General features: G+C 33.3%; 1 protein-coding gene across 1 annotated transcript in view; it reads left to right on the top strand.

Annotated features, from left to right (window-relative positions):
* The window catches only part of DNAH5 (dynein axonemal heavy chain 5), a gene marked incomplete at its 5' end in the record, with an annotated part of 276873 nt that overhangs the window by 28140 nt on the left and 235775 nt on the right, over positions 1-12958 (top strand). Inside the window, one exon of the mRNA XM_031946282.1 lies at positions 6148-6255. Within this exon, the coding sequence (XP_031802142.1) occupies positions 6148-6255 (108 nt within the window). The remainder of the gene's footprint in view (positions 1-6147; positions 6256-12958) is intronic.

Raw genomic sequence — 12958 nt, 5'->3', positions numbered from 1 at the left:
GTTATATAATTTAGAAAAAGTAGGTTTTCTTTGGTATTAAAAATAAAGCATACCTCTCCCAACTTCCCTCTCTTCCCCCCATTATGATTTCTTTAAAGTACCTGATAACTTTTCCATTAGATTACCAAATAGTTGTTTATTCAGAAAAAGCTCTGCCAAACTATGATGCTGTTGTTTTTTTAAACTGATATTATTATTATTATTTTTGTTGAGGTAATTGGGGTTAAGTGACTTGCCCAGGGTCACACAGGAAGTATTAAGTGTCTGAGACCAGATTTGAACTCAGGTCCTCCTGACTTCAGGGCTAACTGGTATTATTGTTAACTATTTAGGTTCTGAGTTCTGTCTTTCCTTTTTAATATTTAAAACAAGTATAATAACCATATAAAATTATAAATTATTTTGTGTACTTTGCAAATAACATGCTTCATTGCTTTGTGGTATGTCTAATGACTGAAGGAAAGTAACAATGCTTATTAAAAATAATTTGTTCTTTATTTTGGAATGTATTAGGTATTTTATTATAGCACATTGGCCTTCCTAATTATGTTTGTTAGATTAGATTGGTGACTATGAATGTTCCCATTGTAGAAAAATAGAAATTATTTACATTTTTCTTCCCTTATTTTTATGAAGGACACTTGATATACACATAAATCATTTTCATAATGTGTTTAGAAAAATAAGAAAGTAGGAATTACGAACTAGCAGATACTTAAGTCTTTTTAATCTTTTCCTTTTTAATTAGTGCCACTGATAATATTTGCCATTCATTTGGAATTTTCCTCTCCTTTAGGTGAACTAAAAGACACTACTTAAGTGCTTTTAAAATTGGGTCCTGAGATGTTAAGAAGCAAGGTGTATTGATTCAATAATCACCAGTAATTAGAATAAATTTCAGTAGAAGTGATCAAATACCTTTTATATTTTATGTCTATTTGTTCTTTCTAGTTTCCTCTGTAAAGGATCTTGGAGTGATCTGGTTTAACTCTCATATAACATTTTCTGTACGTTCTCATCTTCCCTTCTATTACATTGTACATTTTTTTTTAATTTTAAGAAAAAGAGTATTTATAATCTATCTTTTTACATAACATTTTTCAAGTGAATTTGTATTCTAAAAAGTATTGTCTTTGGCTGCCATTTAGTATGTATTAGCTGAGGAAATTTCTAGGTTATTTTGGAGTCTTGGTTGTGTGGTTTATTTTGTTAAACTTCTTTTAAAAAGGGTGATATTTGAGTCAATGGTGTTAATTCATTTCTTATTTTGTAGTCAAAAGCTTTTTCAAATAGATCTGTTCAAATAGATATATTCTTGTATTTCAATGAGTGTCATTCTTTCTTATAATTTCATTTTGATTTTTAACTGCTGCTCAACCTAACTGAAAGTTGGTTCTTGAAAAAATAGATAAAAATTTAAAATCATAATCCCTTTATTAAAATATGACATTTTCCTATACTTACTTATTTTTGCAACCAATTCACTGTGACCTTTGAAAGTCACTTCAGCTTCTGTAGTCATAGTGCTATGACTCTAACTTTAAATGATCTTTAAGTAGAAAGTAATTTTTATTAATATAAGGTATAATTCTATAATTGCAGGACTTAGAGGAATAGGTTAACTTAAACTGGAACTTCAATTCAGAGAATTCATATTTTATTTACTGAGAGATTTTGCCTGATGTTTAATCTGAAATGATCTTTAAAGATAGACTGAAGTAGAAGGCACACTATTGCTTATAAAGATTCTAAAGCCATGTCACGTTTGGGATTTTTTGTTAGAGTATGACTTAGAGCATGGTTAAGAATGACCATGAGGCAGAATCAAGAAGGCAAATAAAAACTAGGAAGTTGTGAGAGCTTTTCCCAGTTTCTCTCAGAAGTAACATTAAATTAAGTCTCTAAGTACATTCTGGAGTGACATAACATAAAAAAATGGGGTGAAAAAAATTTTCAGCTTAAGATAACTTAGAAGGACTTTGGGAAAGCTGTCTCATGTGAGTAAAAATGGAGCACAGCCCAATGCAGTGAGTATCTGGGCAAGTCTCTTAGCCACAAAACAGAACAGCAACTGACACCCTATGTCCCTCAGCAGACCAGTGGCAAAGCAGGCTTGTTGTGAGGCCTCTGGCTCCAGCTCAGAAGACAAACTACTAGCCCCAGAACCCTGACACAACAGGTATGGCTAGGTCAGGCTATTCCAGTTCAATAGGCAAAGTGCCAACACCTGAGACATTACCACAAAAAGTCAGTGAACAGACTCCCTGGTCCCCAGTAAAAGAACCTTGGGACTATGCCCCCTAACAGAAATAATATGATTATCTCGAGATGCAGTAAAAGCTTTTGACAAATAAAGCACCCATTCATATTAAAAACACTAAGGATCAGAAGAATAAATGGAATAATATTTGTCAAAACCTATCAACAAATATTATATGTAATGGGGATAAAAGCTTTCCCAATAAAATCAGGAGTGAAACAAGGTTGCCTATTATTCCCACTGCTATTCAATATTTTACTAAATGACACTTTTAGATAAGAGAAGAAAAAGAAAATTATTACTCTTTGTAGATAATATCAGTAGACTCAGAGAATCCTAAAGAATCAACTAAAAATATTTGAAATAGGTAATAACTTCAGCAAAGTTTCAGGATCTAAAATGACTCCACATAAGTCATTTCTATATACTATTAACAAAGCCCAGCAACAAGAAATATAAAGGAAAAAATATTTAAAAAGACAAATTCAAGAACTACATGAACACAATTAATTTTTTTTACAAAAATAAAGTCAATTTTAAAAAATTGGAAAAATATCAGTTGTTCATGGATAAGTTGAATTAATATAACAAAAGTGAAAATCCTACCTCAATTAATTTACTAATTCAGTGCCACCATACCTACCAAATTACCAAAATTATTTTATAGGGCAGGAAAAAATAACAAAATTAACTTGGAAGAACAAAAGGACAGTAATATCAAATGAATTAATGAAAAACTGCAAAAAAGGAGGCCAAGTTGTACCAGATTTAAAATGTAGCAATCATCAGAATTATTTACTATTGGATAAGAAATACAATGATGGATTAGGTATCCCAAACCAGAATGGATTAGGTACAATGACTATAGTAATTTACTGTTGCATAAACCCAAAGATTCTAACTTGTGGGATAAGAATTCACTGTTTGACAAAAACGTCTGAGAAAACTGGAAAACAAAATGGCAGGAACTAGGCATATAGCAATATTTCATACCTAATATCAAGATAAAGTCAAAATAGTACATGATTTACTCATAAATGGTATGCCACAAATTGAAAGAACAAATAATATTTTACCCATCATATTTGTGGAGAAGGAAAGAATTTATGACCACAACAAGAGATAGAGGGTATTATGAAATGCCCTTTTGATTTTATTAAAAATGTTTTTGCACATTCAAAACCATTTTTCAATAAAAACCAATGTAGCCAAGATTAGAAAGGAAGTAAAAAGTTGGGAGGAAATCTTTACAACCAACATTTCTGATAAAGGCCTAATTTCTCAAATATGAAGATAACTGAGTCAGTTTTATAAGACTTAAATCATCCCCTATTTTGAAAAGTAGTCAAAGGACAGGGGACAGACAGTTTTCAGATGAAGAAATTAAAGGTATCTATATGCATATAAAATGTTATCAATCACTTTTGATAAGAGAAATAGAGATTAAAACAACTCTGATATACCATCTTATTCCTATCAGATTGGATAATATGACAGAAAAGGAAAATAATAAATGTTGGGAAAGATGTGGGAAAATTGGAACTCTAATGCATGGTTCATGGAGTTATAAACTGATCCAACCATTTCTCCCCCGCCCATCTCTTAAATACAATTTTATTATTTTCTGATGGCATGCAAAGATAATTTTCAACATTTCATTTTTGTAAGATTTTGAGTAGCAATTTTTTTCTGTCTCTTTTCCCTTTATCCTCCCCAAGACAGTAAGCAATTTGATAAAAGTTTCATTTCATTTCTCAAACATATTTCTATATGAATAATGTTTTGAGAGAAAAATTAGAACAAAAAGGAAAAATATGAGAAAGAAAAAACAAAAAAAGTGAAAATTATATGCTTTGCTCTGTGTTATCTCCATAGTTCTTTTTCTGGATGTGGATGGCGTTTTCCATCACAAGTCTTTTGGAATTGTCTTGGATCTTGTAATGCTGAGAAGAGCTAAGTTTATTATAGTTGATCATCACATAATCTTGCCATTACTGTGTACAATGTTCTTTTGGTTCTGCTTTCTGCACTCAAAATCAGTTCTGCCAAGCTTTTCTGAAATCAATCTGCTCATCACTTCTTATAAAACAATAGTATTCCATTATATTCATACACCACATATTCAAATAGTCATTTCCCAATTCATGGACATCTTCTCAATTTCCAATTCCTTGCCATCACAAAAAAGAGCTGCTACAAACATTATTGCATATGTGAGTCCTTTTCCATCCAACCATTTTGGAAGGATGATTTGAAAGGGTTCTAAAACTGTGCATATTCTTCAATCCAGTAACGTCACTACTAGGTCTGTTTCCCAAAGAAATCACAAAAAAGGGAATAGTACACACATGTTCAAAAATATTTAGAGCAGCTATTTTTGTTTTGACTAAGAATCAGAAATTTTGCGACGCTCAATAATTGGAAAATGGCTGGAAAAGTTGTGGTATGTTAATGTAAGGGAATAGTCTTGTTTATAAGAAATGATGAATAGGCAGATTGAAAAAAAAGACTTGGAAAGACTTCCATGAACTGATGTTGAATGAAGTGAGCAGAAACAGAAGATTATACATAGTAACAGAAACATTGTGCTATGATCAACTATAACCAACTTTCTCAGGAATACAATGATCTAAGATAATTCCAAAAGACTCATGATAGAAAATGCCATCTACATCTAGAGAAAGAACTATGGAATCTGAATGCAGAACAAAACATAGTATTTTCACTTTTTTGTTTGTTTTTTTTTTCTTGTATTTTCCTTTACTTCTGATTCTTCTTTTACATGATTAATGTGGAAATATAGTCAACATGATTGTATGTGTATAATTTATATCAGATGCCTCCTGTCTTGGGGAAAGAGGAAGGGATAAGAAGAGAGAGAAAAATTTGTAACTCAAAATCTTATAAAATGAATTTTGAAAACTATCTTTATCTGTAATTGGAAAAAAAAAAACCCATACTATTAAATGAGAAAAAGTAAAACATAAAGATGATCACAAAGAATTACAATTCATTATTCAGAGGAAGCACAACTTCTGAGATTAGTACTCTTGATGAAAGATATTGCTTAATTCATACTTTCATTTGCATAAACTACAGCTGTGCAGGAACAAAGGGAGGTCATAAATCTTAAGAACTCTTCATGTGGTAGATTGTAGGTTTGAATTTTATTCAAGACATTTGAAACTTCAAAGAATATCTCATACTTAGCTGTTATTATTTGATTTTTTTGAGGGGGCATATTTTCTCTTGTGTTGTGAATTATTTGAAGTATTGTTTGTATTCAAATTTTTTTTCAAAGACGGCAAGTAGATTTTTTTCACAATGAATTTTATTTTTGCAATTATTTTCACATGGTACTTAAAAATCAGCTTAAAATAAGCTCCTTTCTTGCAACTGATACAACTAAAATTTTATTTTATAATTTAAAAAAATGAATCTAAATTTTTACAAAGTTTAAGAATGAACTTCATACATATTAAAATATTTTGTGAATCTAATAGCTATATGTAAAAAAGTAGTATATTAGTGTTATAAAAATAGTATATTACTATTTGTATAATAATATGCCCCTAAATATCATGTTAAGAGAGAAATTTTGAGCTGATTTGTACACTCTTCATTCATTATCTAATTTTAAAGAATATACTTTTTATAATAGCTTTTTATTTTTTACAATATATGTAAAGATAGTTTTCAACATTTGTGCCTGTAAAACCTTGTATTCCAATTTTTATTTTCCCTTGCCCCATCCCTTCCCACCACAGACAGCAAGTAATCCAATATGGGTTAAACAAGTGTAAATCTTCTAAACAAGAGAATATCTATTTTAAAGTGTATTTTACTGTGGCTTTACCAGTGCTTTCTTTCTTTTGTAAATATTTTAGAGTATTGTTGCCACCATAAAGAAAAAAGAATATAATTTCTTAGACCATCGGAAAACTGATTTTGATCAAGATTATGAAGAATTCTGCAAGGAGACCAATGACCTTCATGTAAGTTGTATGATGAAATTCTTATTGACATTCTTATATTTATTTTTTCCTCGTCTGTATAATACTGCTAATCATTAGGGATTCAGAAGGAAGAAGGGATTCAGAAGAGAAGCATTACCTCTCTTCATTATAGAGGTAAAATGTTTTTTGATTTCAGATTAATAATTGAGTGTTCTTTCTCATGGATTAAAGGGTCATAAATATAGCTTTAGATAATGATTTCTAATAACTATTGCAATACAGGAAGATAAATTTCCATCTTCTAAATTAGTTCTAAAAAGTTTAACTTTATTGAAATAAATAACATGCACAAATTTACTTTCTATTTGAATCAAATATTTGCAATAATATACCAAGTTCTATCTTCTGCCTTCATAATGGTGCAATCAATAAATATTTTAGATAGTAGAGGGAAGAACCCTCTTCAGTGCCACCTCTGCCCTCCAGAAATTACTGATTTGAATTAAATATACTCCGTTAAAGGAGAGAGTCATTTTATTCTCTTTGAAGTTAGAAAATAAGTTCCTACTATCTATTTTGAAAGTTCCTTCTACTTCTCCTTTGTCCTGACTATTTCATTCACATGTGCTGATTCATATGCCTCTAAGGAAAAGAGAGACACAACAGCAGTCTTCTTCCCAAGAATCAATATCCATTGTGTCATAAGATCATAGATCACAATTCCATAAAAGTGGGACTGGAAGATACCCTGGAGGCCATCTCTAGTCTAAACACTTTCTAAAACATACAGGGAAAATGAAGTCCAAAATTAAGGTGACTTACTTGAGGTCATACACATCAAAGGTGAGATTAGATTTCAGAGCCAGTGAATATTCCACTGTTTTCCTTTCATTATTTTTACACTCATATTATGAGAAGCAGCATTGTCTAATGGATGGTGACTGATTTGGAATCGGGAAGATTTGTATTCAAGTCCCATCTTTGATAAATTTTGTATATAGGTAAGTCATTTAACCCCTGAGTCTCATGAGAAACTCTCCAAAGCTATGAATTGAAGAGGGGGATGCCATCTGTATTGGTAGAAGGAGTTATTTCCTTATAGGGAACTCTACAATAATACAATAACAGATTTGGTCCTAATGAAACAAACATTTTTAAGGTTGATTCAACAGAATAAAAAGAATGCTTACATTTACTGATTGTTTAGGTGAAGGTATAGGCTATGGTCAGAAGACTGGTACCTCTGGTGTGAGGGCTGCTGAGCCATTTTAAGGACTGCTTTACAATATACCTGTGTACCTGATCTAACTTTTACCTATGGCTCCAAGAGTTGTGACATGTGCAGTGGCCATGCACAGGCAAACCATTTCAGCAGACAGGCTAAATCAGGTTGAGGGTAATTGAGGGATCTCAAACCTGTGGGTAAATTGGAGGGATGGGAATCTATCCCTGTCATGTGAAGACTTTCCTTCATGGAATGATAGAATAAGAACAATTTGTTCCCATGGTTGTGAAGGCCAAAGGAGGTGCTATGGAACAGTTAAGACTTGGTTAGACTTTGAAGACACCCAAGGTTATTCAGTGCATCTCAAGCCATCACTAGTCATCTTGACTTTATCCTGCCATAGGACTGTGATGACTCAGGAAGAAAGAGTCAGGCCAACAATTTCATGCAACTCTGCCTCACTTAAATCCAATTCATGTACAAATCAAAAGATATATCACCCATACCATTTTTAAACCATTTTTACATATATCAAATTCCTGTGGCAATAGGCAAGTGACAAAGCAGCGGGTGCAGGTACACTGGGAACTATATCACCTGGTATATCACTGGACAAGGGCATAGAATTATTTTTTCCTGGAAGCAGCAGTAGGATTTGGAAACTCCCTGAGTATCTGAGCAGCCTTTTATTTTTTATTTTTTTTATTATAGTAACTTTTTATTGACAGAATCCAGGGTAATTTTTTTTACAACATTATCCCTTGCACTCACTTCTGTTCTGATTTTTCCCTCCCACCCTCCACCTCCTCCCCTAGATGGCAAGCAGCCCTATATATGTTGAATATGTCCTAGTATATCCTAGATACAATGTATGTGTGCAGATCCAGACAGTTTTCTTGTTGCACAGGGAGAATTGGATTCAGAAGGTAAAAATAACCTGGGAAGAAAAACAAAAATGCAGTTTACATTCATTTCCCAGTGTTTTTTCTTTGGGTGTAGCTGCTTCTGTCCATCATTGATCAATTGAAACTGAATTAGGTCTCTTTGTCAAAGAAATCCACTTCCATCAGATTACATCTTCATACAGTATCGTTGTTGATGTATATAATGATATCTTGGTTCTGCTCATTTCACTTAGCATCAGTTCATGTAATTCTCTCCAAGCCTCTCTGTATTCATCCTGCTGGTCATTTCTTACAGAACAATAATATTCCATAACATTCATATCCCACAATTTACCCAACCATTCTCCAATTAATGGGCATTCACTCAATTTCCAGCTTCTAGCCACTACAAACAGGGCTGCCACAAACATTTTGGCATATACTGGTCCCTTTCCCTTCTTTAGTATCTCCTTGGGGTATAAGCCTAGTAGAAACACTGCTGGATCAAAGGGTTTGCACAGTTTGATAACTTTTTGGGCATAATTCCAGATTGCTCTCCAGAATGGTTGGATTCGTTCACAACTCCACCAACAATGGATCAATCTCCCAGTTTTCCTGCATCCCCTCCAACAATCATCATTATTTTTTCCTGTCATCTTAGCCAATCTGACAGGTGTGTAGTGGTATCTCAGAGTTGTCAATTTGCATTTCTCTGATTAATAATGATTTGGAACACTCTTTCATATGAGTGGTAATAATTTCAATTTCATCATGTGAAAATTATCTGTTCATATCCTTTGACCATTTGTCAATTGGATAATGGCTTGGTTTCTTATAAATTAGAGTTTATTCTCTATATATTTTGGAAATGAGGCCTTTATCAGAACCTTTAACTGTGAAGATGTTTTCCCAGTTTGTTGCTTCCCTTCTAATCTTGTTTACAGTAGTTTTGTTTGTACCGAAGCTTTTTAATTTGATGTAATCAAAATTTTCTGTTTTGTGATCAATAATAGTCTCTAGTTCGTCTTTAGTCACAAATTTCTTCCTCCTCCACAAGTCTGAGAGATAAACTATCCTATGTTCCTCCAATTTGTTTATAATCTCATTCTTTATGTCTAGATCATGAACCCATTTTTTTTATTCTTTGTCAGCAATTTTTAAAAATTTAATAGCCTTTTATTTACAGGTTATATGCATGGGTAACTTTACAGCATTAACAATTGCCAAACCTCTTGTTCCAATTTTTCACCTCTTACCCCCCACCCTGTCCCCCAGATGGCAGGATGACCAGTAGATGTTAAATATATTAAAATATAAATTAGATACACAATAAGTATACATGACCAAACCGTTATTTTGCTGTACAAAAAGAATCAGACTCTGAAATATTGTACAATTAGCTTGTGAAGGAAATCAAAAATGCAGGTGGGCATAAATATGGGGATTGGGAATTCAATATAATGGTTTTTAGTCATCTCCTAGAGTTCTTTCTCTGGGCATAGCTGGTTCAGTTCATTACTGCTCCATTGGAAATGATTTGGTTGATCTCATTGCTGAGGATGGTCAGGTCCATCAGAACTGGTCATCATCTAGTATTGTTGTTGAAGTATATAATGATCTCCTGGTCCTGCTCATTTCACTCAGCATCAGTTCGTGTAAGTCTCTCTAGGTCTTTCTGAAGTCATCCTGTTGGTCATTTCTTACAGAGCAATAATATTCCATAATATTCATATACCACAATTTATTCAGCCATTCTCCAAATGATGGGCATCCACTCAGTTTCCAGTTTCTAGCCACTACAAAGAGGGCTGCCACAAACATTCGTGCACATACAGGTCCCTTTCCCTTCTTTAGTATCTCTTTGGGATATAAGCCCAGTAGTAACACTGCTGGATCAAAGGGTATGCACCATGAACCCATTTTGATCTTATTTTGGTATACGGTGTTAAGTGTGGGTCCATGCCTAATTTCTGCCATACTAATTTCCAGTTATCCCAGCAGTTTTTGTCAAATAATGAATTCTTATCCCAAAAGTTAGGATCTTTGGGTTTGTCAAACACTAAATTGCTATAGTTGACTATTCTGTCTTGTGAACATAACCTGTTCCACTGATCAACTAATCTATTTCTTAGCCAATACCAAATGGTTTTGGTGACTGCTGCTTTATAATATAGTTTTAGATCAGTTACAGCTAGGCCACCTTCATTTGATTTTTTTTTAAATTCTTTTGAGATTCTTGACCTTTTATTATTCCATATGAATTTTGTTGTTATTTTTTCTAGATCATTAAAATATTTTCTTGGAAGTCTGATTGGTATAGCACTAAATAAATAGATTAGTTTAGGGAGTATTGTCATCTTTATTATATTCGCTCGACCTATCCAGGAGCACTTGATATTTTTCCAATTGTTTAAGTCTGACTTTATTTGTGTGGAAAGTTTTTTGTAATTTTGCTCATATAATTCCTGACTTTCCTTTGGTAGATAGATTCCCAAATATTTTATGCTGTCGACAGTTATTCTGAATGGAATTTCTCTTTGTATCTCTTGCTGTTGGATTTTGTTGGTCTGAGCAGCCTTTTAAAGACCACATGCTTACCTCTTGGTGTAAGGAAGGTGCTAGAAATGGTTCTCTAAAAATTGTCTGCTTACTGAAGTCTGGCCTTTATTGAGGCAGGCAGGGATTTCACCATGTGGTCAAAACACAAAAATATACAAAAAATTTTGCAAATATGATTTTACTCACCATCGATATATGGAATGTGCATACACTTATAGACCACACAAAATCCAGTATATCTGAAAGACAAACTGCTCTTATTTCAAGAAAAACTCAGCACGTATCACATTCAAAAAGTGACCCTGAGTGAATCAAGGATACCAAATGAAAGCTAGTTTACTGAAATCAAAGTTGTATACATGGTTTTTTGAAGTGGCAGCAGTGGAGGAGAATATCTTGAAGCTGACATAGGTTTTGGAATCAAAACTAATCTAGTCAACAAATGTGTATGACTATCAAAATGAATAAATTACAGGCTCATGACAATGTGATTGTCACTTGCAAGAAAATGCCATGCCACTATCATCAATGCTTATGCCCCCATCATGACAAACCCTGATGAGGTCAAAGAAAAATTTTGTGAAAATCTGGATACCCTCTTCATCAATGTTGTAAAAATCTTTTCCTCTCCAGGTCAAATATTCACACAACAAAAATGAAAGTCTCAAGATAATATGATTGCCAAAAGACTTCATATCAATAGATTTGAACACTTCTTTGAGTGGGAACAGTTTGTTACTAAACTTTGAAGGGAAGTTGACTAAGCATACAATTGGCAACAGTGGAGGAGAAAAGGTGTGGGAAGCTTTCAGAGATTTGGTGTACAGCATCATATTTACTCATCTGATCAGAAACTCAACAAATATCAAGACTAGTTTGATAAATATGATGGGAAAATTCAGAAGCTATCAAATGAAAAACGAGACCTCTAAAAAATTACCAGCAGGATAATTTATCCATCTCTAAGAAGGCAAATTTAACTCCATGAAAAGTAAAGTACAGGCAAAGCTTAGAAAGATAAAGGATTCTTAGCCCAGTAAAAAAGCTGGTGAAATTCAGTTTTATGATGATAATAAACATTTTTAAGATATCCTGAAGATTGTTTTTGTCTCAAAGACTTATGGTGCACTTCAGCTACTCAGTGCTGATGGAGTCACACTGATTAGTGATAAGGGTATGATTCTGGAGATGTAGGCTAATACTTTCATAGTGTTCCCAAAAGCCTGTCATTCAATGCTGAAGCCATTGAAATCAATCTCTAGGCAAATTTCCAACCAAAGAAAAGGTTTTAAATGCAACAATTAAGCTCCTCTCTTGTAGCAAAGTATCTAGTATTGATTCTATCTCACCTGAGATTTATAAGGTGGAAGGTCCATTGATTATACAAAAGCTGACTGAAAATTTTTGGATTATATGGCAAAAGGAGGTTATTCCCAGGAGTTCAAGAGACTTCTATTATTCATCTCTATAAAAGTAATGGAAATAGATTGTCCTTTGACAATCTATGATGGGGGGGTTCTCTTTTTTATTCCTTGCTGGCAAGATTTTTCTCAAAGTCCTCCTGACTTTTCACTGATTCTTCACCTGGAAAGTGGCTATCTACCTCTGCCCACTGTGGCTTCAGAAAGGGCTGAGGCATGATCTTAATAGGATGTTTGTTGCTCAATAACTTTGGGGGAAATGCCAGGAGCAGAATAGAGTTCTGTTTACAATGTTTCTTGATTTGACTGACCAAGGCCTTTGATTCTGTTGCCTGTGCTAATTTTGGCCTAATAATACTAAGAAAACACAGGTGTTCCACTAGTTAGCATTATACCATCCATGTGGAATATATCAGTTATAGCAAATGGAGAAGTTTTGAATGTTGTGGATAAGTTCATTTTCCTGGCAGTATACTTTCTGGGAAAGTCCATGTTAATAATAAGATTGACACATGCATTGCCAGATTAAGTTAAGTGTTTGGGAGGCTCTGAAGGAAAGTATGGGAGAGGTTAGATATTAGACTAACTATGAAACTGAAAGTCTACAGAGTCATTGTGCTGACCTCATTGTTGTATGCCTATGAAATCTGGAT

This window comes from Sarcophilus harrisii, chromosome 1, assembly GCF_902635505.1.
Source record: "Sarcophilus harrisii chromosome 1, mSarHar1.11, whole genome shotgun sequence".
NCBI classification, from domain to species: domain Eukaryota; kingdom Metazoa; phylum Chordata; class Mammalia; order Dasyuromorphia; family Dasyuridae; genus Sarcophilus; species Sarcophilus harrisii.
The sequence above is the reverse complement of the archived record's forward strand: the minus strand, read 5'-3'. Positions and strand labels throughout refer to the sequence as shown.